Consider the following 27,223-nt stretch of genomic DNA (forward strand, 5'->3'; position numbering starts at 1 on the left):
TTTGAACGGTCAGTTAAGTGAACCGTTATAAGTTGAGGACTACCGTACTTAATAATTAGCAATAGCAGTTAGACTTATATACCGCTTCATAGGGCTTTCAGCCCTCTCTAAGCGGTTTACAGAGTCAGCATATTGCCCCCAACAACAATCCGGGTCCTCATTTTACCCACCTCGGAAGGATGGAAGGCTGGGTCAACCTTGAGCCTGGTGGGATTTGAACAGCCGAACTGCAGAACTGCAGTTAGCTGAAGTAGCCTGCAGTGCTGCATTTAACCACTGCGCCGCCTCGGCTCACTTAAGTGAACCGTTATAAGTTGAGGACTACCGTACTTAATAATTCAGTTGTTAAGGAGAATCTGATATTGCAACCGTCGTAAATGTGAACTGAGATGCGTTAGGAGTGGTGCGGTGGCCTAGAGGCGGAGCTCACAATCAGGAGGCTGTGAGTTTGATCCTAGGTAGAGGCAGATATCTCTCTCTCTCTCTGGGCACAATGAAGAATATATATCTGCTGAACAAAACTCCGCATTGGCAACAAGAAAGGCATCTGGCCAGTAAAAAAAAAAAAACTTCAGTTGCCCAGATTCCACCCCGCAAGGGATTACGGGGTTGTTAAAAAAAAAAAAAATTAAATGTGAACTGGTTGCTAAGCTCCTGGATTTTGATCACATGACCATGGGGGACGCAGCCACGGTCGTAAGTGTGAAAAATGGTCGTAAGGGAGTGACAAGGGGGTCGGAGCAGGTTTCTGGTCTTACCGAAACAACGTCCTTTTTTCTAAGCGGAGGGTTTGGGAATCCAGAATGCTGCTGTCCTGCTGCAATACGAGTGGCTGCCGACAGAGAAGGACGGAATCACATTTAACGTCACGCTTGATGGGTGAAATGAGTTAACAAACCGAGAACTTTCATTGCCCCTTGAAGAGTAGAGACTTTTACTCCAGAGAAAACACCTGGAGATGCCTTCAGCAGAGGTTTCTGATCGGTTATTGGTTTTCTTTCCATTTAATTTAAACCCCGTTGGAACTATTACAAAAATAAATAATGCAATTTGGTCATCGTTTCAATCAGTCAGAATAGAGCTGGAAAGGACCTTGGAGGTCTTCTAGTCCAGCCCCCTGCTCAAGCAGGGGACCCTAAACAATGTCAATCAATCAATCAATCAACCAATCAATCAGAACAGAGCTGGAAGGGACCTTGGAGGTCTTCTAGTCCAGCCCCCTGCTCAAGCAGGAGACCCTAAACAATGTCAATCAATCAATCAATCAATCAATCAGAATAGAGCTGGAAGGGACCTTGGAGTCCAGCCCCCTGTTCAAGCAGGAGACTCTAAACAATTTCAATCAATCAATCAATCAATCAGAATAGAGCTTGAAGGGACCGTGGAGGTCTTCTAGTCCAGCCCCCTGCTCAAGCAGGAGATTCTAAAACAATTTCAATCAATCAATCAATCAATCAGAATAGAGCTGGAAGGGACCTTGGAGGTCTTCTACTCCAGCCCCCTGCTCAAGCAGGAGACCCTAAACAATTTCAATCAATCAATCAGAATAGAGCTGGAAGGGACCTTGGAGGTCTTCTAGTCCAGCCCCCTGCTCAAGCAGGAGACCCTAAACAATGTCAATCAATCAATCAATCAATCAGAATAGAGCTGGAAGGGACCTTGGAGGTCTTCTAATCCAGCCCCCTGCTCAAGCAGGAGACTCTAAACAATATCAATCAATCAATCAATCAATCAATCAATCAATCAATCAATTAATCAATCAGAATAGAGCTGGAAGGGACCTTGGAGGTCTTCTAGTCCAACCCCATGCTCAACCAGGAGGCCCTAAACAATTTCAATCAATCAATCAGAATAGAGCTGGAAGGGACCTTGGAGGTCTTCTAGTCCAGCCCCCTGCTCAAGCAGGAGACCCTAAACAATTTCAATCAATCAATCAGAATAGAGCTGGAAGGGACCTTGGAGGTCTTCTAGTCCAGCCCCCTGCTCAAGCAGGAGACCCTAAAACAATGTCAATCAATCAATCAATCAATCAATCAGAATAGAGCTGGAAGGGACCTTGGAGGTCTTCTAGTCCAACCCCTGCTCAAGCAGGAAACCCTAAACAATATCAATCAATCAATCAATCAATCAATCAATCAGAATAGAGCTGGAAGGGGCCTTGGAGGCTATTGGGGTGGTATGTAAGTCCAAATGCTATCGCTATCGCTAACCTCTGCCTCCCTCTTGGAAAAATGTAGCCTAAAAATGAATATATATATATATATATATATATTTAAAAAGTCCCAGGAGGGTGAAGTACCTTATCGCCGCCAATTAAAAAGAGGTCGACGGCAGCCATGCTGATCCGCTGCCTTTCGCAGAAGTCGGAGAGCGCCTCTTTGAGGAGAACCCGCCTCTGACAGGCATAACGGAGGTGGAGCCGTCGGGGAGGTGGATGTGGCAACACTTGGGGGGCTTCTCTTTGGCGGCGGGAGGTCCCGAGGGTCGGCAGGGCTCGCCCTTTGAAGAGAAAGCGTTACGGATCTGCTGGGTAAATCGAGCGGGGGATTTAAACAAAGTACAGTGGGGCCTAGCGCTGCTTAACGGAGGGAGCTCCCGTGACTTGTCCCAGCTTCTGCCAACCTAGCAGTTCGAAAGCATGGAAAAAATGCAAGTAGAAAAATAGGAACCACCTTTGGTGGGAAGGGAGCAGCGTTCCGTGCACCTTCAGGCGTTGAGTCATGCCGGCCACATGACCACGGAGACGTCTTCGGACAGTGCTGGCTCTTCGGCTTTGAAACGGAGATGAGCACCGCCCCCTAGAGTCAGGAACGACTAGCACGCATGTGCGAGGGGAACCTTTACCTTATTGACTAGACATTTCTATAACAACAGAATGCTGGCTGGGGAATTCTGGGAGTTGAATTCCGGACATCTTCAAGTTGCCAAGGTTGAGAAACACTGATTTAAAGCCTCAGATACCTTCATCCTCTTCAGTGGAAAGACAGTGGCTAGGACAGTGTTTCTCAACCTTGGCAACTTGAAGATGTCCGGACTTCAGCTCCCAGCGAATGCTGGCTGGGGAATTCTGGGAGTTGAAGTCTGGACATCTTCAAGTTGCCAAGGTTGAGAAACACTGTCCTAAGGCATATTTCCCATCCAAAACGCCAAATCTTACCATTTCCAGACTGGCAGCCGAAGATAAGGAATCTTGAGATTTTTGTCTGTAGGAGAGTTCGCCCGACTGAGGAGATTCTGGGGAGAAATATTAAGTCAGAGGTCTCTATTAGCTGGGCTTAAAAACCTCACAATCCTCCTCGGAAGGTCTTAAATCAGCTTTTCCCGCGATTTCTGCGCTTCAATCTCTGAAGGGAATCTCGATTTAAGACTCCAGCGGTTTTAATTCTCTAAGCGCAACAAAAGTATTCGGACTCCAAAATTGGACCAAAAAGGACTGGAATTCTGGATATATTTTCTAACTCTCCCTTCCATCTCCATATACAAGCGGTTTGCGTTTATGACAGTGGCAGTGCCCCCGGGGGCTCACGTGTGGTCCCCTTTTGCGACCTTCTTCCAAGGGGGAAGCCAGATTCACTTAACAACCTTGTTAGTAACTTATCAACTGCGGTGATTCACTTAACAATGGTGGCAAGAAAGGTTGTAAAACGTGGCAAAACTCCCTTAGCAAATGTCTTGCTTAGCAAGCTGAATTTTCCCTCCCTTCCTTGCTTCTTTCCTTCTTCACTCAGCTTTCCTTCCTTCCTCCTTCCTTTCATCCCTTCCTCCCTCCCTTTCTTCCCCTCTCCTTCCTTCTTTCCTTCTTTCTTTCTTTCTCCCCTTCCTTCTCTTTCATTCATCTTCCTTCCTTCCTCTCTCTCAAAATCCTTCCATCCATTCTTTTCTTCCTCTCCCTTCTTTCCTTCTCTTTCTCTTTCTTTCTCTCCTTCCTTCTTCCTTCCTTTCTCTCTCTCACAGAAGCCTTCCATCCATCCTTCTCTTCCTGCCCTTCCTTCCTCCTTCCTTTCATCCCTCCCTTTCTTCTCCTCTCCTTTCTTTCCTTCTCTTTCTTTCTCTCCTTCTCTTTCATTCATTTTCCTTCTTTCGTTCCTCTCCCTCGGAATCCTTCCATCCATCCTTTTCTTCCTCTCTCCTTCCTTCTTTCCTTCTCTTTCTCTTTCTCTCCTTCCTTCTTCCTTCTTTTCTTTCTCTCACAGAAGCCTTCCATCCATCCTTCTCTTCCTATCCTTCCTTCCTCCTTCCTTTCATCCCTCCCTTTCTTCTCCTCTCCTTCTTTCTCTCCTTCTCTTTCATTCATCTTCCTTCCTTCCTCTCAGAATCCTTCCATCCATCCTTTTCTTCCTCTCTCCTCCCTTCTTAACTTCTCTTTCTCTTTCTCTCCTTCCTTCTTTTCTTTCTCTCACAGAAACCTTCCATCCATCCTTCTCTTCCTATCCTTCCTTCCTCCTTCCTTTCATCCCTCCCTTTCTTCCCCTCTCCTTCCTTCTTTCCTTCTCTTTCTTTCTCTCCTTCTCTTTCATTCATTTTCCTTCTTTCTTCCTCTCCCTCGGAATCCTTCCATCCATCCTTTTCTTCCTCTCTCCTTCCTTCTTTCCTTCTCTTTCTCTTTCTTTCTCTCCTTCCTTCTTCCTTCTTTTCTTTCTCTCACAGAAGCCTTCCGTCCATCCTTCTCTTCCTATCCTTCCTTCTCTCCTTCTTCCTCCGTCTCTTAGAATCCATCCACCCATCCTTTTCTCTCCCCCCGCAAAGCTTTTACCTTCGGATGTTAGAACCCACCTTTGAGACAGTTGCCGTTCTCCTTCTTCTTCTGCGATCTCCCCAGACTCCTGCTTCTCGACCAGGAGAAGAACGTTCCCTTTTTCTTCTTCTCGCCGTCTTCTTCTCCAGATTCTTCATTTAAGGAGCGGCCGGACTTGGCTTTTCCACCTAACTACCAACAAGTGCAATGTTAAAAATCACTTTCCGCGATGGTTTCTTCCTTTCGCCAGTGGCACGACAAAACTGCGCTCGTCAAAATCGCGGTGATGAAATCGCGGCGCTAAACCCGCGATGTCATCACCGCGCGTCATCACCGCCGCGACAACAGCGCGGCAACAGAAGGGCGCTTTAAAACGGCGGCGTGGCAGAAAGCCGACTTCAATTAAGGTAAGGGTTAGGATTAGGTTTAGAGGTTTGTTTTAGGGTTAGGTTTAGGGTTAGGATTAGGGTTAGGTTTAGGGTTAGGTTTAGGGTGAGGTTTAGGGTTAGGTTAAGGGTTAGGTTTAGGGGTTTGTTTTAGGGTTAGGTTTAGGGTTAGGTTTAGGGTGAGGTTTAGGGTTAGGTTTAGGGTTAGGTTTAGGGTACTGAGTGCTTGGGAATGCGCAAATTTGCCCTCCGCGATTATGTCATCGCGGTAGGGTCGCGTTTTTCCTTAGCGCTTAGAACGGCGCGAATTAGTCTTCGCGCTTATGTCTCCGCGGATAAGGGCTTCGCGGATTTGTGGTGGAACCCCTTTCACCAGACCGGTGCTTATATTTGGCTGGTTCTGCTGCCTCCGCGTCCTCTTCTTCCCAAACAACTTTCAGTCCCACAGACATACACACTTTGCAGCAGGCGTGAAATCCAGTTACCTACGCTACCAGTTCGCGCGGGGCGCCCGTGGTGACGTCTGGGCGGGTGGGCGGAGTCTCCCGCCACCCGCCACTACCGGTTTGCCCGAAGCGTATATTGGAGGCAGTGACCCTTTGAGATCTGGATGCCATGAAATTTCGTTTTAATGCATGCCAGTTAGTGGACCTTCAAAGTGACAATGAAGTTATTCTATTCTATTCCACACCAGCAAGAATTCAGTCTCTTTTCAACCGCACAGCCTAAAAAAATAGATACCTTTCTGGGAGTGGAAACAGGGAACATATCCGGACCGAAACTGGACTTCTGAGTAGGGCTGCTTGGGACCCATTGCGGATCGGAGACCGGGCGGCCTTCCACTTCGGCTAAAACACATTCTTGGTAAAACGGAGACTTCAGAAAGCGTGCGTAGCTGTCGAATTTCATCAAATTGAAGATCTAACGGACGAAACGGAGTTCTATTAAGGCAGAATTCACCCCACGCTGCAGCGAATACCAGTTTCCAAAGTGGCAGAACTTGTCCCCCGGGATGGGAATAAAATAAAATAAATAAATATTTCGGGGGGAAATTGGAGTAGCTAAAGGAGAGTGTTCTGACCGAGGCTTCCCGAGAGCATGAAGCAAACTCCTGGCCCCAACAAAAAACAACAACCCGTTTTATTAATTTCCTGTGAATTCTGTTCATTCGCATCCAGCAAAGCCTTTCAAGGGAGGATTTACAGTCACAGACCTTATCTGGCTTGGAGAGCTGCCAGGCCGACATCTGCAAAACTTGGCCAGGAGTCCGGGAGAGTCACAAATCAATTAAGCAAATTGATTGTCTCCTGCAAACTCCACTCCCCTTTCGCTCCTCTTTTATTTCCTCTGGGAGGGGCCATTCAACCAGCGGAAGGGGACTGTTCAGATTTCCGACGGTACCTGAAGCTGCTGATCTTTGAACATATTGGATGCGGTGCAGTCAGGACATCGTCCGCCAGCTGGACTTGGCTGTCGATATTGACCGGAGTCGTAGCTTTGCTGCATAAATATTTATTAAAGATCTCCTGCGCTCGGAATGAAAGCTGCGAAGCAAGAAGAAAGGACGTTAAAAAAGGGAAGCGTGTAGGAATTAAGAGAAGTAACAACGTTCCGTGAGCCTTCGGCGTCGAGTCCCGCTGGCCACATGACCCCGGAGACGTCTTCGGACAGCGCTGGCTCTTCGGCTTTGAAACGGAGATGAGCACCGCCCCCTAGAGTCGGGAACGGCTAGCACAGATTTGCAAGGAGGGGAACCTTTACCTTTTACGCAGGAATTATGGCAGCCGTGATACAGGCCGACCTCGACTTACAACAGTTTCATTTAGTGACCGCCACAACGGCACTGGGGAGGGGAAGGGACCTATGACCATATTTTCCATTGGCTTCCATGGCTTCCCTGGTTCAGGCGGTCACAAAGGGGATCATGTGACCCCCCCCCCCAAGACTGCATAAATACGAGACCGTTGCCAAGCATCTGAATTATGATCATGGGGATGCCACGAAAGTCGTGCGAAAAATTATCACAGGTCACACTGGCGTGGTAAATTTGAACCGTCACTAAATGGGCTGTTGCAAGTCAAGGATTAGCTATCTTCTCCTTCCCCCGGGTGTGTGTGGCTCCTTTCTCCTCCCTGATTCTCCCCCTCCCCACCTCGGACTTTTTCCAAAAGTGTTTGAACGGCCAGAATTTATTGTAGGTTTGTTTCAAAATGAACAGAAAAAAAGAGGGGGGAAAAAGGCATTTGACCGTATGGACGTACCTCATTTTTGTCGTGAGCAGGTATGTGGTTAAAATATTCGCAGGCCTGCCAAAACAGTATGTTTTCTTCACTAAATTCCTTCCGTAAAAAATCCTAGGTGGGAAAGAGGAATTAAAAACCACGCTGAGGGGAAATGTCCCAAGGACCTTCCAAAAGCCCACCAGGTCTCAAACCCTGAAGCATCTTCCAGACAAGGGACCCTCTTGTGTCTCTTTCAAAGTCTAGGTAGGTAGCCATAATGACATTCCTCCTCGGGATGTCAAGGTCACCTTTCCCCAGCACCTGGATGGATGTAGATGGGAGGAAACTTCCTTCGTGGCAATGGTTGATTGGACCATGGGATGGACTTGTGGGTGTGGAGGCAAGATCTTGAACTTTCAACTGGGGGGGGAGAACTGGGAAGCTTTCAGATACGGGTTTTCCCAGATGTGCCAACATGGCTTTCTTCATAAATTGGAACTTTGAGGATTGTCTACCCTCGGAGGTGTTATTTATTTGAGTTATTTATTTGCTATTTGGAACCCTGACACCAGTAGGATCCCACCACTGAGAAGGATGATGGGGCCACCATACTTGTGATGGCCCCCGAAGGAGACAACCATATTACTGGCCCATATACAGGCATAAAAATGGAGGGGAATCTCCGGGTTGGCTCCATCTGCCCATCTCGTGGCACGAAGGATTAAGAAGGGGGTGTGGGTGTGCATGCATGTCACACAATGAGTTTCTCTTTTCAAACAAGACCCCTCCCCAAAGAGATCTAGACAAACAGGAACATCCAGACATTCCTGAAGCTGCGATGCCCACGTGTCTTGAAAAAGCACCTTTGGGACAACCATGACCTGGATGATGGAGAAGCTCCATAGACATCTAAATAAATCACAAATAAATAAAATCTAAATCTAAAATCTACAGATGGCATTTCTTCCAACCAAGGTCATGAGCACCTGGGCAGAGCCTTCCTTCCTTCCTTCCTTCCTTCCTTCCTTCCTTCCTTCCTTCCTTCCTTCCTTCCTTCCTTCCCTAAGGCCTGTGACTCCCATTCCATCTTGCCGTGTTTGCCCGAGGTCAGAGAAGACCAGCCTAGGGGGGATTGTCCGGGATATTCCAGGCTGGCCATGCCCTCTTAGACACCACCAGGATTAGGGTTAGACATTGGCCTAGAGGTGGAACTCTCGCCTCACAATCCGGAGGTTGTGAGTTTGATCCCAGGTAGGGCCTCCTGCTTGGGCAGTGGGTTGGACTAGATGACCTGCAAGATCCCTCCCAACTCTGCTAATCTGTTTGTTCAGCACGCACTCCGTTTGCGATAACGCCAACCCCAAAACCGCGGCTGAGCCGTTGCTCCGTTGCTTACAGAAAAATATCGAATACCAAGTGGATCCTGAAGAAGCCGCTCAAAGGAAACAGCCCAACTGGCAACTCTTCTCTCCCGCTGTCGTTGGCAGCTTTGGACACTGGGCAGACTGGCATTGCTGCTGAGGCTGGTGTCACTGGCGCCATCTTTCAAGTTGCTATGATTCAGCTCTGCGGGAACGTCCAAAAATAATAATCATCCTCATCATCATCTGGCAATAAAAGTACGGCTGTGTCAATCCAGTGGTGGGATCCAAATATCGTATTTTTCGGACTATAAGACGCACCGGAGTATAAGACGCACCAAGATTTTGAAGAGGTAAATTAAAAGAAAAAAGTCCCGTCCCCCCGGAGCAGGACTCCCAAATCCTCTGCAAAAAATTGGGCATGCAGAGTTTGAGAAGCCTGCAAAGTGCTCCCGGGGGGGGGGGGACTTTTTTCTTTTAATTTACCTCTTCAAAATCTTGGTGCGTCTTATACATGACCACGGAGACGTCTTCGGAGGGCGCTGGCTCTTCGGCTTTGAGACGGAGATGAGCACCGCCCCCTAGAGTCGGGAACGACTAGCACATATGTTTAGTTTAACGAAAAGGAATGGGGTGACATGAGAGCAGTGTTCCAGTATCTAAAGGGTTGCCCCAAAGAAGAGGGAGTCAAGCTATTCTCCAAAGCCCCCGAGGGCAGGACAAGAAGCAATGGGTGAAAACTAATCAAGGAGGGAAGCAACCTGGAATTAAGGAGGAATTTCTTGACATAATCAGTGGAACAACTGGCCTCCAGAAGTTGTGAATGCTCCAACACTGGAAGTTTTTCAGAAGACACCAGAAAACCATACATCTGAAATGGCGAAGGTTTTCCTGCCTGAGCAGGGGGTTGGACTAGAAGACCTCCAAGGTCCCTACCAACTTACCTGGATAAAGCTGGTATGACCCCCTGGCGTGGTGCCACTTCAGCAGACCCCTCCAGTCACTCAGGGAGGGCCACCTTTCAGCGGCCATGCCCGGCCGAGCGGCCGAGCCCACGGAGAAGGCCCGGCTGGCCTCCCGGTGGCGGCGACACCAGCAGCCGCCAGCATCCTTTCTTCCTGTTCCTTTCACTCTGTTTTACAGCATGTCTTCCAAGTGGCATCCGCCAGCCCCCCCACCCTCCCTGAGAGCCTGTAAGATGCTCTGGGCACACCTGACTCAAATTCGATCCAGCGAGACATCAATAATTGAACGAGAAAGGCTGTTGCCGAAGAGACATGAATTATTCAACCTGCAGCGCAATGCAAGGACAGACGCAGCGCTCCAGTGGCCACAGCCAAGAGGACAATCCAACACACACATACACACACACAGAAAGAGAGAGAGAGATAGGGAGGGAGGTTGGGAGAGAGAGAGGGAGGGAGGGAGAGATAGGGAGGGAGGGAGGGAAAGAGATAGGGAGGGAGGGAGAGAGATAGGGAGGGAGAGAGAGAAAGAGAGAGGGAGGGAGATAGGGAGGGAGGAGAGAGGGAGAAAGAGAGATGGGGGGGAGAGAGAGAGAAAGAGAGAGATAGGGAGGGAGGGAGAGATAGGGAGGGAGAGAGAGAGAAAGAGAGATAGGGAGGGAGAGAGAGGGAGGAAGGGGGAGAGAGGGAGCGAGAGGGAGCGAGAGAGAGATAGGGAGGGAGGGAGAGAAAGAGAGAGCTAGGGAGGGAGAGAGAGAGAAACAGAGAGATAGGGAGGAGGGAGAGAGAGAAAGATAACGAGGGAGGAAGGAAGAGAGAGAGAGATAGGGAGGGAGAGAGAGAGAAAGAGATGAGGGAGGGAGAGAGAGAGAGAGAGAAAGAGAGAGAGGGAGGGAGGGAGAGAGAGAAAGATAACGAGGGAGGGAGAGAGAGAGATAGGGAGGGAGAGAGAGAGAGAGAAAGAGATGAGGGAGGGAGAGAGAGAGAGAGAGAAAGAGAGAGAGGGAGGGAGGGAGAGAGAGATAAGGAGGGAGGAAGGGAGAGAGAGAGATAGGGAGGGAGAGAGAGAGAGAGAAAGAGATGAGGGAGGAAGAGAGAGGGAGGGAGGGAGGGAGAGAGAGAGAGAGAAAAGCCACTGGGCAGATTTTACAGCCAGGCCATTGTAGAAAGTTAGCACCCACCCACCCCTCCTAGAAAATTGAAATATCCTAGGAAATATTGAAAAGGCAGAATATTAGGCCAACCCAGCATTCATTCATTCATTCATTCAATCAATCAATCAATCAATCAATCAATCAATCAATCAATCAGAATAGAGCTGGAAGGGACTTTGGAGATTTTCTAGTCCAACCATTTGCTCATCCAGGGGACCCTAACCCACTTCAGACCAATGCTTGTCCAATCTCTCCTTAAAAGCTTCCAGTGTTTGGAGCATTCACAACTTCTGGTTGCAAGTTGTCCCACTGATTCATTGTTCTCTCTGTCAGGAAATTTCTGAGATTCGCAGAATGAAGGAGGAGGAGGAGGAGGACTGTGGGGTCCTTGATGCTCTCTGAGCTTGCTAGTTTTCTTGCAGACGTTTCACGACCCAACTAGGTAACATCATCAGTGCTAGAAGGGAGTGGGGTTTGTGAAGAGGAGGAGGAGGAGGAGGAGGAGGAGGAGGAGGAAGAAGAGGACTGTGGGGTCCTTAGTGCTCTCTGAGCTTGCTTGTTTTCTTGCAGACGTTTCACGACCCAACTAGGTAACATCATCAGTACTACTCATTGTCGCACACCTAAAAAATATCCGTTCTTTTCATAAACAGAGAAGCATTTCACTTACCTCCATCGGAGACGGTTGTAGACTGCAGGGAGAGAAGGAAAAAAGAAGGAGAGAGAGAGAGAGAGAGAGAGAAATGATCAGTCATGGATGCAAAAACTGGAAAACTCAAAAGATCCACCCCTTTGATCCGACTTTCAACCCATCAGCCCATTCAGTGAGATTTAAGATTTGGCCGGCAATGAGAAGAAAACATTCCCGATGAAAACATATTGGACGAATAAAAATTGATTTAAGAGGCAGGGAGACCGTTCTGATCGAGGCTTCCCGAGAGCATGAAGCAAACTCCTTGTCCCAAAAAACCTTTTTGATTTAATGTATTGTGAATTCTGTTCATTCACATCCAAGGGAGGATTTACGGTCACAGACCTTATCTGGCTTGGAGAGCTGCCAGGCCTATATCTACAAACCCTGGCCAGGAGTCTCGGAGAGTCACGAACCAATGAAGCGAACTAGAAGACCTCCAAGGTCCCTTCCAATTCCATTCTTCTATTCTCATGTTGGTGGCTTATCCCATGACGATCCCTAAGGGTTGAATCTTATGATTCACGAGGAATGTATTTTTTAATGACGACTACGATTTATCACTTAGAGCTGGTACGTCCAACGAGAGCTTATGCACCGGAGACAAATTCCTTGCGTGTGTTTGTGTGTCCAATCACACTCGGCCGACAAAGAATTCTAAAAGTTTTGTAGTGTGACGCCGTTGGCCTTCCCATCTCTGACTCCAACCTACTTAAACTACCTGATTTTTTCACCCTTCTAACTTTTTAATGTGTTGCTTTAACTTTTCACTCCCAATTTTGGCCTTGTTGACCTCTGTGTGTCTGTGTGTGTGTGTGTGAGTGTGAGTGTGTGTATCTGGCTCGGCCTGTTTTTTTTCTAGCACTTTTCACAACCTTCGTAGGACGGAGGGAGGCTAGTTCAGCTGGGAGCTAGAATATCCTTGAAGGCGCTAATAGTTGAAGGAGGGGGGTCCCTCAACCCAAGGCCGAGCGGGGTGCGGTGAGAGGAAGGTGGGAGCAGCTAGGAAAGGGGGCTGCTAAAATCCCCCCCCCTCTGTGTGTGAGACCCTGCTGGAAATTCGCCTGTCTGTCATCTAATCCAGTGTTTCCCAAACTTGGCAACTTGAAGATGTCTGGACTTCAACTCCCAGAATTCCCCAGCCAGCGAATGCTGGCTGGGGAATTCTGGGAGTTGAAGTCCAGACATCTTCAAGTTGCCAAGTTTGGGAAACACTGATCTAATCCATCCATATGAATGGAGACCTTGGTTCCAGGCAGACGCATATCAACGAACATCACTGTCTGCCTGCGCAAGGGGTCCTTGACTTATGACCACAGTGAGGGCGCCCTCAAATTTGCCTCGATAAGCGAAACACCGGCCGAGCGAGTTTTGGCCCCCGTTTCGCGGCTTTCCTCGTCAGGCGAATGACGGCCGACGTAAATCCAGTAACAGCGGCTGGTTGTTCAGCGAAAGTGGGACCCCCACCGGGACCGTCATAACTATGAACCAGACGCTGAGCGCCTGAAGTCGGATCAGGGGACCGTGGAGATGCCACAACGGTCGTTAAGTGTGGGGAAAAAAAACAGCCGTAAGCGGCTTTCTCCCGTGCTGCCGTAACTTTGAACGTTCGCTAAATGAGCTGTTGTAAGCCGAGGACTTGCTTGTACTTGAGGATTGTTCACTCTTACATCGGGCCAGGTTTGGTTCCTTTTTTTAAACTCATCGCCTAATCGTTCCTTGCCAGCAGCTGTTCCTACCGAGAAGGAATACTTAGCCTGGCGCACCTAAAACGTCGGACAACGAATGGAGATTAAAACATTTGGAGAGGAAGGTTATAAATGTCTGAATATCGGATGTGGAATTGACAAATTGGGTGAAAATCCCAGCAGAAAAGATGGCAGATGAACAGAGTCGGAAGGGACCTTGGAGGTCATCTAGTCCAACCCCCTGTCCAAGGAGGAGACCCTACACAATTTGTGACAATAGGAAGTCCAGTCTCTTCTTGAAAGCCTCCAGGGATGAAGCCCCCACAACTTCCAAAGGAAACTTCTGTTCCATGGGTTGATGGTTCTCACTGTCAGAAAATTTCTCCTTATTCCCAGGTTGAATCTTTCCTTGGTCAGTTTCCATCCATTCTTCCTTCTCTGTCCTTTCGGGTGCTTTGGAGAATAGCTTGACCCCCTTCCTCCTCTCTGTGGCAGCCCCTCAAATATTGGAAGATGCTCTCCTGTCTCCCCTGGTCCTTCTCTTCCCTAGACTAGCTAGGCCCAGTTCCTGCAGCCGTTCATCGTATGTTTTAGTCTCCAGTCCCCTCATCCTCTTTGTTGCTCTTCTCTGCACTCTTTCTAGAGTCTCAATATCCTTTACAAATTAACAGGGTTGGAAGGGATCTTGTAGGTCATCTAGTCCAACCCCTTCACCCAAGCAGAAGACTCTACACCATTTCTGACAGATGACAGTCCGGTCTCCTTCTTGAAAGCCTCCAGTGATAAAGCTCCCATAACTTCTGAAGGCAACTTCTGTTCCATTGTTTGAATGATCTCACTGTCAGAAATTCTCCTTATTCCCAGGTTGAATCTCTCCTTGGTCAGTTTCCATCCATGATTCCTTCTCTGGCCTTTCGGGTGCTTTGGAAAATAGCTTGACCCCCTTCCTCCTCTCTGGGGCAGCCCCTCAAATATTGGAAGACTGCTATCTTGTCTTCCCCTCTTTAATTTTGCGTGGATTCCTTCTCAAACCTGGGCACCTCCAAAAACATTTCCACCACCCCCCCAAACGAAGGTAAAGAGAGCCTAAGAAGAAATACCCCCCCCCCCCCCCGTTTTAAGCTTCTTTCTGCCCTCAATCCGCCCCGATCTTTCCAATATCCCACCCGGCTCTTTCGAAATGTTTCCTTCCGTTCCATTCCGAAGACATAAAAACCTAATGCAAATCGACAGGGTTAACATTTTGAACCAGCCACAAACTGGTCGAACCTCTGTTAAACCAACAACAACAACAACAACAACAACAACAACAACAACAACAAAAAGCAGCTGAGGAAAACATCAAGGGGGAAAAAAAGAATAAATATTTTAAACGGCTAAAGGAAGCTACACACCATTTAGTATTAAAATACTAGGAAAGTATTGTATTGTTTGCTGGCATCGTCAAATAACAAAAATCTCTAATCTGCAGAATAAAGACTTTTCACCCTAAACTCAAATTAGTCTATTCCTTTCTTTCATTCTTTCTTTCTTTCTTTCTTTTTCTTTCTTTCTTTCCCTTTTTTTCTTTTTCCTCTTCCTTCCTCTTTCTTTTTTCCTTTTCTTCCTTCCCCTTTTTTCTTTCTTTGTCTTCCTTCCGTCCCTCCCTCTTTTCTTTCTCTTCCTTCCTCTTTTCTTTTCTTTTCTCTTCCTTCCTCTTTTTCTTTTTTTCTTCTTCCTTCCTTCCTTTTTCTTTCTTTCTCTTCCTTTCTCTTTCTTTTTTCTTTTTCTTCCTTCCTTTCTTTCTCTTCCTTCCTCTTTCTTTCTTTTTCTTTTTCTTCCTTCCTTCCTTCCCTCCTCCCTTTTTCTTCCCTCCCTTCCTCCCTCCCTCTTCTTTCTTTCTTTCTTTCCATCCCTTTTTTCTTTTTTCTCTTCCTTCCTTTCTTTTTTCCTTTTCTTCCTTCCTCTTTTTTCTCTCTTTCTCTTCCTTCCCCCCTCCCTCTTTTCTTTCTCTTCCTTCCTCTATTTTCTTTTCTCTTCCTTCCTCTTTCTTTTTTTCTTCTTCCTTCCTTTTTCTTTCTTTCTCTTCCTTTCTCTTTTTTTTTCTTCCTTCCTTTCATTCTTTTCCTTCCTTCCTTCCTTCCCTCCCTTTCTTTCTTTCTCTTCTTTCCTCTTTCTTTCTTTTTTTCTTCCTTCCTTCCTTCCTTCCCTCCCTCTTTCTTTCTTTTTCTTCCCTCCCTCTTCTTTCTTTCTTTCTTTCCTTCTTTCTCTCTCTCTCTCTCCCCCCCCTCTCTCTTTCTTTCTTTTTAGCAAAGTAAAACTTACATGGCCGGCTTTGCAGTCTTTATCCATGAACAGACGGAATAAATCACAGAATTATCTTTCATTCAAGTCAAATTCTCAGGCTGGTCACTGAGACACGCTCCCCTTCTCCTTCCTCGCCGTCATAACTGGGAGTGTTTAGTGCCTCTTCTGCCTTCCTTCCCTCCTTTCTCCCCCCCAGTTGGGGACCCACCCAGGTTCGACGTAGGCTTTCTCCGCTGCGCTACAACGCGGAGTAGCGGCAGCCCAAACTCAAGGATTTAAAATTCCGGTGGTGACAATCCTTGCATAGCAATGGAGCTGTCGACCGAAGACAGCAGATTAAGGGATTATCCATACGAGATTTCGCCCCGCTTTGTTGGTGTTTTTTCCCCCAGTTCGAGTCTCCCTTTACGCCAGTTGAATCTTTAGCCCCGGATTCAAAGAATCCTGTAAAAGCTTGTTACTCTTTGCTGCCTCTTGGCGTGTCGCTGCATGTCCGCAGGAGATTGCCATCACACGCCAGACGGATCCGTGGCTTGCTCCAATCGACTGGCTCCTTTCTTCGCTCCGTTAAGTTGACGAGCTCTTCTCTTCTCCTGGAAGAACAGGATTCCCGCGGGAAAAAAAAAAAGAACGGGTACCACACCCACTTGTTTGAAACCGGCGGGGCGCTGAAAGGTTGACGAGAAATGTTCTGTAGAAGAAAATTAAAAGCACGGGCGGTCCTTGCCTTGCAACCGTTCATTTAGGAGACCAAAGTTACGACGTCGACTGAATGGCCAATGGTACAATGGAAAAAATAATAATTTTTTTTTTGGCATAACATAGAACGAGACGACAGATGTTGCTTCAGAACCATCTGCTCTTCACTACAGAATGGAACAGAACAGAATAAGAGATTCGGAAGGGACCTTGGAGGTCATCTAGTCCAACGCCCTGCTCAGGCAGGAGACCCTACAGCAGTGGGTCTCAACCTCCCTAATGCTGCGACCCTTTTCATACAGTTCCTCATGTTGTGGTGACCCCCAACCATAAAATTATTTTATGTTTTCTGTCTTTTTTTTCGAAAATATGTCTTTTCTTATGGTCTTAGGCGACCCCTGTGAAAGGGTCGCTCGACCCCCAAAGGGGTCCCGACCCACAGGTTGAGAACCACTGCCCTATAGGATTTCAGACAATTGGTTATCCAACCTCTTCTTAAAGACGTCCAGTATTGGAGAATTCACAACTTCTGGAGGCAAGTTATTCCACTGATTAATTGTTCTCAGGAAATTTATCCTTAATTCAAGGTTGCTTCTCTCCTTGATTAGTTTCCACCCATTGCTTCTTGTCCTGCCCTCAGGTGCTTTGGAGAATAGCTTGACTCCCTCTTCTTTGTGGCCGCCCCTGAGATATTGGAAGACTGCTATCATGTCTCCCCTAGTCCTTCTTTTCATTAAACTAGACATGCCCAGTTCCTGCAACCGTTCTTCATATGTTTTAGCCTCCAGTCCCCTAATCCTCTTTGTTGCTCTTCTCTGCACTCTTTCCAGAGTCTCCGTATCTTTTATACATCGTGGCAACCAAAACTGGATGCTGTATTCCAAGTGTGGCCTTCCCAAGGCCTTATAAAGTGGTATTAACCCTTCACGGGATCTTGATTCTCTCCCTCTGTTGATGCAGCCTAGAACTGTGTTGGCTTTTTTGGCAGCTGCTGCCCACGGCTGGCTTCTATTTAAACGGTTGTCCACTAGGACTCCAAGATCCCTCTCACAGTTACTGCTATTGAGCCAGTTTGAAGGTCCAGATGTCTTAAAGTCACCAAGGTTGGAGACCCTCGGTCCAGAAGAATAGGGGCTGCACCAGCTACCTCTGGTCCAGGGCACAACACTAAGTGTGAAGTTGTGCATTGACACAACCGATGCTAGGCTACCCTGATGAGATATCCTACGCGAAAGAAGGGACCTCAAAGCTTTATTATGCCCGAGAGAGGTGTTCACACAACCATCATCCTCTTTTAATGACCCCATAATACCTTGCGGGATGGCGTCTAGGGAACTGAATGGAGAAATGATGGAGGGATTATTGGCCTTCCTGTCGCCAATGCAGAATTCTATTCAGCAATTATATTCTCATCATGCCCAGAGAGAAAATGTTCTGACCCAGCTGCGCCAACAAGACAATGTCTAAAGTGAACTCAAAAGATTCCTTTATTAGGCAAAAAGATTCTCTCTCAACAAGTCTGTCCAGCAGGGAGATGAATAGTTCTCTGCCACATCTATTCATCTCCGCCCCCTGCCTTTGATCCCCAGAGCTAGGGTGGGGCTTCACTAGCAGCAGTGGCTCTTCTGTCCCAAGGACCGGCCCATAGATTTCCACTGCTCTCCTCTCCTCTGCCACATATATTCATCCCCGCCCCCTGCCTTTGATCCCCAGAGCCAGGGTGGGGCTTCGCTAGCAGCGGTGGCTCTTCCAGCCCAAGGACCGGCCCATAGATTTCCACTGCTCTCCTCTCCTCTGCCTTCTGTGCATCTGTGTGTCAGGCATTGGACCCAGCTCTTCCTCCTCTTCCTCATCAGCCCCCTCCAGACCTGGGGGCTGTTGACTCTCCATCTGAGGGCTGACGGAAGGCTCCACCTCTGTCTTTCTCTCTCTCTCTCCCTCTGCCAGCTCCATTCCCTCTTCCCCCTCGGAGCTCCCAGGTTTCCCACATCGCTGATTCGGCTGATGGAGGGGCCAGCGTCCGACAAGCCACAACAGAGAAATATCTGCCTGCCTAGGATAGAACTCACAGCCTCCTGATTGTGAGAACTCCACCTCTAGGCCACCACACCACTCAGTGATCACAACCACCCCCCAAATCTTAACCAACCAACCTCTCCCAGTGGTGGGTTTCAAAAAAAAAATCACTACTGGTTTGGTGGGCGTGGGTAGGGGCATGTGACTGAGTGGGCGTGGCCAACCTGACATCACTCACGTCCACTCAGGCACATGACCCCCACCACCAAGCCACACCCACGGGAAAAGCGGACTTGCAAGGCAATGGAATACACATGCACAAGGAACATGGCGGCGACGGCAGCAGCTTTCTCGCCGACCGGAGGACTTTTCAGCAGCCTGTGGCTGGCCGCGGCCTCTTGGGGAACCGGTATGCAAAGTGTCGGGGCGAGCGAGTGGCAACCGGGGCGAGCAAGTGGTGACAGGTGGACTGGTTCAGGGGCGTGGCCAGCCGGCCTGGGCTACCAGTTCACCGAACTTGGCAAAATTCCCGCAACCGGTTCTGGCAAAACGGTGTGAACTGGCTGAATACCTCCAATAGACTGATTAGATCCCACAGATTAGGCCTCCTCCGAATTCCATCCGCCGGCCAATGCCGACTGGCGACCACCCGGAGGAGGGCCTTCTCTGTGGCTGCTCCGACCCTCTGGAACGATCTCCCCTTGGAGATTCGAACCCTCACCACCCTCCAGGCCTTCCGCAAAGCCCTTAAAACCTGGCTGTTCCGACAGGCCTGGGGCTAAAGAGCTTTTGCCCCCTCCCTCGAATGGTATGGTTGTTGTGTGCTTTTTAAATTGTGTATTGTTTTGTTCGTCTTTCTTATTCTTTATTTGCACCCCTTCCCTTGACTTGGATTGTGAGCCGCCCTGAGTCCCCTTCGGGGAAAAGGGCGGCATATAAATGAAATAAATTCAATTCAATTCAATACCACCTCTGACGTAAGAAAACCTTTGCAGTTACGAATACGAAACGTTGCTAAGCAAAGCAGAATTTAAGATTCAGAAATGAGGAATCGGGGACGGGTAAAATTGACTTCGGGACAGAATCTCCAGAAATAACACGACTCCTCTGTTAATTTTCCCCCATCAGAATGAACTGTGCATTGACTGACTTCGCTCTGAGAACACGACGGTCACAAGTTACCTCAAGATCTTCCAGCGAACGGGTCACGCTGAATCTCTTGGAACGGCCGAACGATCTCCGAGCTGAAGCGGAGTGATGGAAGAGCTGCACCAATCCGAAGGCGGGTCCGAATTTTGCGCCCTAAATCAGCCACAGAAAAAGACGTTGAATATAGGTTTCCATCTTCATTTCTCCGCGATCTGTTTTCCCTACACCTTCCTTGAAATCAAATTGTTATTAAGCGTTATTGTAAAGCAGAAAGGAAAATAAAAAGTGTTGAGGACAGCAGAAGCTATTCGTTAAAGCGAGTTTTGCCCTGTTTTACAACCTTTCTCGACACCGTTGATAAGTGAATCACTCCACCGTTGCTAAGTGATCACATGATTTTGGGAACCCAGCAACGGTCCTAACTATGAGCCAGTTGCCAAGCCTCTGAACGGGGATACAGCGAAGGCCATAATAATGACAGTCATTTTTTCATTGCCGTCATAACTTCGAATGGTCAGTAAGTCGGTTGGTGGAATTTCAACGGTCTGGACGTTAAGTGGGACTGACAGAAGAGAATATTTTTACCTCAGGGCTGACCGAGGCTTCCCAAGAGCCTGAAGCAAACTCCTTGTCCCGACAAAAAAACCCTTTTATTAATTGACTGTGAATTCTGCTCCTTCACATCCAGCAAAGTCTTTCGAGGGAGGATTTACGGTCACAGACCTTATCTGGCTTGGAGAGCTGCCAGGCTGAGACCTGCAGAACTTGGCAAGGAGTCTCAGAATCACAAACCAATTAAGGAAACTAATGGTCTCCTGCAAACTCCACTCCCTTTTGCTCCTCTTTTATTCCCTCTGGGAGGGGCCATTCACCGTCCACCTGTGGCCTTACTCCCAAGTCGACCTCTGTTCTTTAGCTGTTCCCTTCGTCTGGCCACTCTACGCATGCGCACTCTGGGAACAGGCTCCAGCTGTTCTTCTGCTCCACTAATGTCTGATTCCGAAAGCAGCTGATAACTTGCATACGGTTCTGGTCCTTGGAACAACCAGTTCGGTGAATCGGATGCAAAATTAGCATCCGGTTTGCCCAAACCAGGACGAACCGGCTGAATCCCATCCCTGCTCCTGCGGTTACATGATCTCCTTTTGTGACCTTCTCAGAATAAAAATCCACGGGGAAGCCAGATTTGCTTAACAACCGGGCTACTAGCTTATCCATGGCAGCGATTCACTGAACAACCGAGGCAAGGGACAGTCATAAAGGGGGACAAAACTCACTTCGTTTGTAGAGGTTCTCAGTCATCCAGGTTATGGCTGTCCTCAAAGGTGCTTTTTTCAGGAGGCAACTGAAGTCCTTCCAATAAATCCTTCCATTCCCCCACTATCCTGTCTTGAGCGGAAGAAGCTTCTTGGAAGAGAAGCAAAACGTCTTCAAAAGAAAACAGACAAGAAGGTCCAGTTGCCTCCTGAAAAAGCCCCCTTGGGTCACTTCACAAATGTCTCACTTTACAGCAGAAATTTTGGGCTTGACTGTGGTCGTAAGTCGAAGACTACCTGTATGATCAATGGATCACTTTTGGCTTGTTCTTTTGCTAGGATTTTAGACCTCACACTTAAGAGTGGTGCAATGGCCTAGAGGTGGAGCACTCGCCTCACAATCAGGAGGCTGTGAGTTCAATCCTAGGTAGAGGCAGATATTTCTCTCTCTGGGCACAATGGGAAAATATCTGCCGAACAAAACTCCGCATTGGCAACATGAAGAGCATCCGGCCAGTAAAACACTCTGCTAATTCCTTTCAGTTGCCCAGACTCCATTCCACAAAGGATTATGGGCTCATTAAGGCGATGGTTTTCTCAGTTGCAATGGATGGCTGTGAAGATTGGACCATAAGGAAGGCTGAGCGCCAAAGAATGGAGGCCTTTGAACTCTGGGGCTGGAGGAGAAGACTCCTGCATTGAGTCCCTTGGATTGCAAGGCCATCCAACCGGTCAGTCCTAGAGGAGATCCACCCTGGCTGCTCTTTAGAAGGCCAGATCCTGAAGAGGAAACTCAAAGACTTTGGCCACCTGATGAGAAGGAAGGAAGCCAAAGAATGGAGGCCTTTGAACTCTGGGGCTGGAGAAGACTCCTGCATTGAGTCCCTTGGATTGCAAGGCCATCCAACCGGTCAGTCCTAGAGGAGATCAACCCTGGCTGCTCTTTAGAAGGCCAGATCCTGAAGAGGAAACTCAAAGACTTTGGCCACCTGATGAGAAGGAAGGAGGACTCCCTGGAGAAGAGCCTCATACTGGGAACGATGGAGAGCAAAAGAAGAAGAAGGGGACGGCAGAGAAGGATGTGGCTGGATGGAGTCAACGAAGCAGCCGGCCTGAGCTTCAATGGACTCCAGAGGATGGGAGAAGACAGGAAGGCCTGGAGGAATGTTCTACATGGGTCGGATACAACTTGGCAACTAACAACTACAAAAAAAAGACAATGATGATTAGCTTTAGCACTTGGTAGACGCTCAAGAAAACAATTGTTTCTTGCACTCACATTCACTCATTCCAAATCATTGGGAGGACCTGATGTTTGGTGCAATGGTCTAGGGATACTTGCTGATGCACGAACAACGCTAACACAACTGCATCTCCCCCCCCCGCGACATCGAGTTCTTTTTGTTGTGTCATTAAGACTGCCCGATCTTTGCAAAGTTTTCGAGTTCTTTGTCGAGCAAAATGAGGCGCAGCTGGGATTTGTTTAGCCTCGGATACACCAGCAATGCAAATGTTCCTAATTGCAGGGTTTCGAATGCTATTTTTAAACAATAGAATCTAAAAAAAATATAAAAATGTCTTGATTACGGGGTGCTGTAAATTCAAGAGAGGGGAGGGGGTATAAAAAAACAAAAAAAACACACCCCCACGTTTTCTGAAATGGTCTAAGACGCTCAAAATAACTGCCCTGCTTTTAATTTATTCCCGCCGACGTCCCTGCAGGACGCTAAACGCTTCATGCCGCCTCCACTCTGCAATTCTGAGCGTGCATCCAGATTTAGGCCTGTACATTTGGTAGGGAACAGATTGTCCGAAAGATGCTTTTTTTTTTTTTTTCAAGAGGTAAACTGGACTTTCTGTTTTTTTTTTTTTCCTTTTGACGTTTTGCTTCTTATCCCAGAAGCTTCTTCAGTTCTGATTGGATGGTGGGGAATGGAAGGATCGATACTCCTTGCAGACGGCTGGTCATTCGCATTCCTTTTTAGAGGGTCGTTGAGGCCACTTGGAGTTGGTTCCACCACAAAACCGCGCTCGACTAAACCGCGTCGCTGACGTCATCAACAGGGCGACAACAGCGCGGAGACAGAAGCACGCTGTAAACCCTAAACCTAAAATTAACCCCTAAACCTAAACCTAACCCCCCCTAAACCTAACCCTAAACCTAACCCTAAACCTAACCCTAAACCTAACCCTTAACCTAACCCTAAACCTAACCCTTAACCTAACCCTAAACCTAACCCTAAACCTAACCCTAAACCTAACCCTTAACCTAACCCTAAACCTAACCCTTAACCTAACCCTAAACCTAACCCTAAACCTAAACCTAATCCTAACCCTTAACCTAACCCTAACCCTAACCCTAACCCTTAACCTAACCCTAAAGCTAACCCTAAACCTAACCCTTACCTTAAGTTGAATCGGCTTGCTTTCAAAGCGCTATTTAAAGCGCCCTTCTTTCTCCGCGCTGGCTGTTGTCTCCCTGTTGATGACGTCAGCGACGCGGTTTAATCGGGCGTGGTTTAGTCAAGCGCGGTTTTGACGGGTCACGTTTGGAGTTTGTCTCTGTGTCCTCAGGGTCACCTGAGTGGTGCAAATGATACCTGTATGTAGTCTGCAGTTTTTTCCCCCGCTGGAAATAGGGAGGGAGGGAGGACTAGCAATAGCGCTTAAGAGTTATTTACCGCTTCATGGTGCTTTTACAACCCTCTCTAAGCGGTTTACAGAGTCGGCGCGCAGGTGGCTTTCGGCTTACAACTGAGCCCCAAAATTTCAGTTGTGAGAAATTCGTTAAGCAAGGTTTTGCTCCATTATTATATTAAATTTTTTTATTTTTATTTTTATTTTGTTTGAGTCTTCTTGTTCTGTGTAAGCCGCCCGGAGTCCTCCGGGATTGGGCGGCCTATAAATCTAATAAATTGAATTAAATTAAATTAAATTAATTATACGGCCTTCTTTGCTATAGTTGTTAAGGGAGTCGGTAAGAGCAATAGCGCCTATATACCGCTTCGTAGTGCTCTAAAGCCCTCTCTAAGCGGTTTTGCGGAGCTAGCCTCTGGCCCCAAACAATCCGGGTTCCCATTTTACCCATCACGGAAGGACGGAAGGCTGAGTCAACCTTGAGCTGGTCAGGATCGAACTGCTGGCAGTCGGCAGAGTTGGCCCGCAATGCTGCATTCGAATAGGAAGGAAGGAAGGAAGGAAGGAAGGAAGGAAGGAAGGAAGGAAGGAAGGAAGGAAGAAAGGAAGGAAGGAAGGAAGGACAATAGCAGTAGCACTTGGATTTATATACCGCTCCACAGTGCTAATTCCTTACAGGGTGATGTCTGGGCAACTGAATGGAGCTGAGTGTTTACTGGCCAGATGCCCTTCCTGTCACTAATGCTGAGTTTTTTTCAGGGGAGAGAAGGGGGGGAAAGAGAGGGAAGGAGAGAGAGAGAGAGATCAGGAAATAAAAGAAAGCACATTTGTGTCGAGGAGCACGCATATTTCATTAACAGACCTACCTTCTTATCTTCTTTAGGGGGTCGGAATCCGTGTTGGGAATCCAAGCGATCCTCCCTCTGAAATTCTGTCTCCGCCACGTCTTTCTTTGGGGACAGAGGATGAAGCTGGCCGAAGCTGCCGCTGACCTTGTACCTGTCCGCCGGGATTTTACTCATGGGAGGCGGAAGCGTCCCGCAGTTGACGCTCGACCAGCCGTCGGTAGAATCCGTGTACGACTCTTGGTCGCTCAGGCATCCGTGCTGCCAGTCTTTCAGGACGTGCGGGGGCAACCACCTCTGATGGTCCCCGGGGCTCTTCTGGCCCGGGGGCCCTGAGGCCTTGGATGAAGCCCCCGGAACGTCAACATGAGCCGAAGACGCCAGAAATTTACTTAGGCTTTGAGATTTGTCGGTCTGGAACGCGGGTCCCAATCCCGCACTTTCTTGTTCGTGACCAAAACTCCAGTGGGAATTTGGAACTCTGTTTACTGGGCTGCCCTGTAGATTGCTCAGCGGGTGTTTGTTGGAGTTGCTTCCTAAATCGACCACTAAAACCCGACTTTTTTCCTCCTGGTTGACATTCCCGATCCCGCTGTCGCTGTTGCTGCTCATGCTGTTGTTCCGGTGGGCGTCCGCGTCTCCGTCCAGGAAGGCCCTGGCCCTCACCCCCTCGATGAAATCCCCCATGTCCCTGTACAGGACGGAGACGAACTGCAGGACCGGGAGAGACGACAAGGGGAATTCGAGGCAGCCGTCGGTGTCCGGATCGGCCGTGCATTCCAACCCGAACCGCCGGGCGATGCCCTGATGGATTTTATGACTGAAGAGCTCCGGATCCACCATAAAGACGTGGCAGGATGTCCTTAAGACCGCATCGTCCTCCGTAGCCAAGCTCGCCTCCTCAACGCTCTGCATGGTGACCAGCCCGAAGAACCGTTTGTCGTCGGGGCAGAGCGCGCTGAAGGCCAGCTTCTCGGCCGGGTAGGTCGCGATCACGGCGGACGGGTTTGTGCGCAGCTGAATGGCGTCGTGCATGATCTGCATCGCCACCAACGAATGGATCCTTTGCTCGGCCCGAAGGCGGCGGATGGAGCCGCGGATGGCCTGCAAGCTGTCGTACTCCAGATTGGAGCTGGAAGAAGGAAGCTCGATGGATCCCAGGTAGCCCACCACCATGGCTACGTTTAAAATGCTCGCATCGATTCCGCAGCAATCCGGGTCAACTCGGAACACCGAGTCGTGGTTCAAGGTCGGTTCCCGCTCCTCGTCGAGGGATTTATCGCTCCCAGCGGGAAGTTCCGTTTCCAACTTGGACCCCTCGGACTTTTCCTTTCGCTTTGGCGCCTGCGTATCGCCGGTGGAAACGTTGGAGTTTTCGAAGATCATGTTGAAAATTTCGCCGGATTGCATTTCCTCGACCACTTTCACCGCCCGGTTGATCCCGGGGCCTTTCAGGTCAACCTTGGTCTTCGGCCACCCCTTCCCATCGCGAGCGCCATCTTCTTCCTCGCTGGAACCCGCTTCCACATGGCCGAAGCCTTCGGCGACGACCATGTGCAAAACCCCGGAGCATTTGCCGATCAGCTTCACCACGTCCTCGTGGGAGGCCCATTTCACGTTAATTTCGTTGATGGCGAAGATTTTATCGCCCGCTTTCAGCCCCACGTAATCCGCAGGGCTCCCTTTTAAAACAGAATTCAGCACGCAGGGAGCTTGGCCCGAAAGAGTGAAACCGTATCCCGCTCTCCCTCGGGCAATTTCGATGTTTCGGATGCTGGAGCTGTGAGCGCGCAGCCGCCTTTTCGGTTTCTCTCCTGGTTTGTACATGCTTGGATTTGGTTGGTGCCAAGAAAACCTCTGCAAGAATTACATTTTCGTGGGCTGTCTGAATCTTCACGTGTCCTAAAGGGGGGAAAAAAAATAACATCCGAAAAAGACGTTGAGATTGAGAAATAGGTACCCCGTTTTCCCCCAAAATAAGACCTCCCTAGATAATAAGCCCAATTGGGCTTTTTGAGCGTATGCACTTAAATAAGACGTCGCTCCTGAAAATAAGCCCTCCCCGAAAACACTGCAACACAGCAGCAGCCATGAGGTGACCATGCTCACCGCTTCCTGCACCTCAAAAGTAGTAACACCTCCCCAAAAATAAGGTCAAGCGCTTATTTCGGGGATCAAAAGAAAATAAGACCCTCTGTTATTTTTGGGCAAACACGGTATCTTCATCTATCTATCTATCTATCTATCTATCTATCTATCTATCTATCTATCTATCTATCTATCTATCTATCTATCTTTCTATCTATCTATCTATCTATCATCTATCTATCTATCTGTCTGTATCTATCATCTATTTATCATCTATCTATGTATCTATTGTATGCATGTATCTCTCTATCTCTCTATCTCTCATCTATCTCTCATCTAGCTCTCATCGCTCATCTATCTATTGTATCTATCTATCTATCTATCTATCTATCATCTATCATCATCATCTCTCATCTATCTATCTACTATCTATCTATCTATCTCTCATCTATCTATCTATCATCTATCTCTCATCTATCTATCTATTGTATCTATCTATCTATGTGTAGGTCATTAGATTATCTATCTATCTATCTATCTATCTATCTATCTATCTACTATCTACTATCTATCTCTCATCTCTCATCTATCTATCTATTGTATCTATCTATCTCTCATCTATTATCTACTATCTATCTCTCATCTTTCATCTATCTATCTATTGTATCTATCTATCTCTCATCTATCTACTATCTATCTCTCATCTCTCATCTATCTAGCTATTGTATCTATCTATCTATCTATCTATCTATCTATCTACTATCTATCTCTCATCTATCTACTATCTCATCTATCTATTGTATCTATCTATCTATCATCTATCTAACTATCTATCTATCATCTATCTATCTCTCATCTATCATCTATCTATCTATTGTATCTATTGTATCTATCTATCTATCTATCTATCTATCTATCTATCTATCTATCTATCTATCTATCTATCTATCATCCATCCATCCATCCATCCATCCATCCATCCATCCATCCATCTATTATGTTTCCCCCAAAATAAGACCTCCCTGGATAATAGGCCCCATTGGGC

The 27,223-nt window shown here is 47.9% G+C and overlaps 1 protein-coding gene across 1 annotated transcript in view; it reads right to left on the reverse strand.

The window, feature by feature from the left end:
- The window catches only part of LOC106549956 (regulator of G protein signaling 12), a 32,483-nt gene extending 6,454 nt beyond the window's left edge, over positions 1-26,029 (reverse strand). Inside the window, 13 exon segments of the mRNA XM_087724878.1 lie at positions 759-832; positions 2,300-2,382; positions 2,385-2,499; positions 3,158-3,234; positions 4,774-4,927; positions 5,863-6,042; positions 6,523-6,548; positions 6,551-6,665; positions 7,383-7,475; positions 8,740-8,909; positions 11,494-11,515; positions 19,386-19,505; positions 24,112-26,029. Coding sequence (XP_087581004.1) covers positions 759-832; positions 2,300-2,382; positions 2,385-2,499; positions 3,158-3,234; positions 4,774-4,927; positions 5,863-6,042; positions 6,523-6,548; positions 6,551-6,665; positions 7,383-7,475; positions 8,740-8,909; positions 11,494-11,515; positions 19,386-19,505; positions 24,112-25,917 — 3,035 coding nt within the window. The 5' untranslated portion in view covers positions 25,918-26,029.
- Positions 26,030-27,223: the final 1,194 nt, after the last annotated feature.

Source organism: Thamnophis sirtalis, unplaced genomic scaffold (genome assembly GCF_051295495.1).
Source record: "Thamnophis sirtalis isolate CommonGarterSnake01/CBP01778 unplaced genomic scaffold, rThaSir2_p1.2 scaffold_10, whole genome shotgun sequence".
Classification (NCBI taxonomy): Eukaryota; Metazoa; Chordata; class Lepidosauria; order Squamata; family Natricidae; genus Thamnophis; species Thamnophis sirtalis.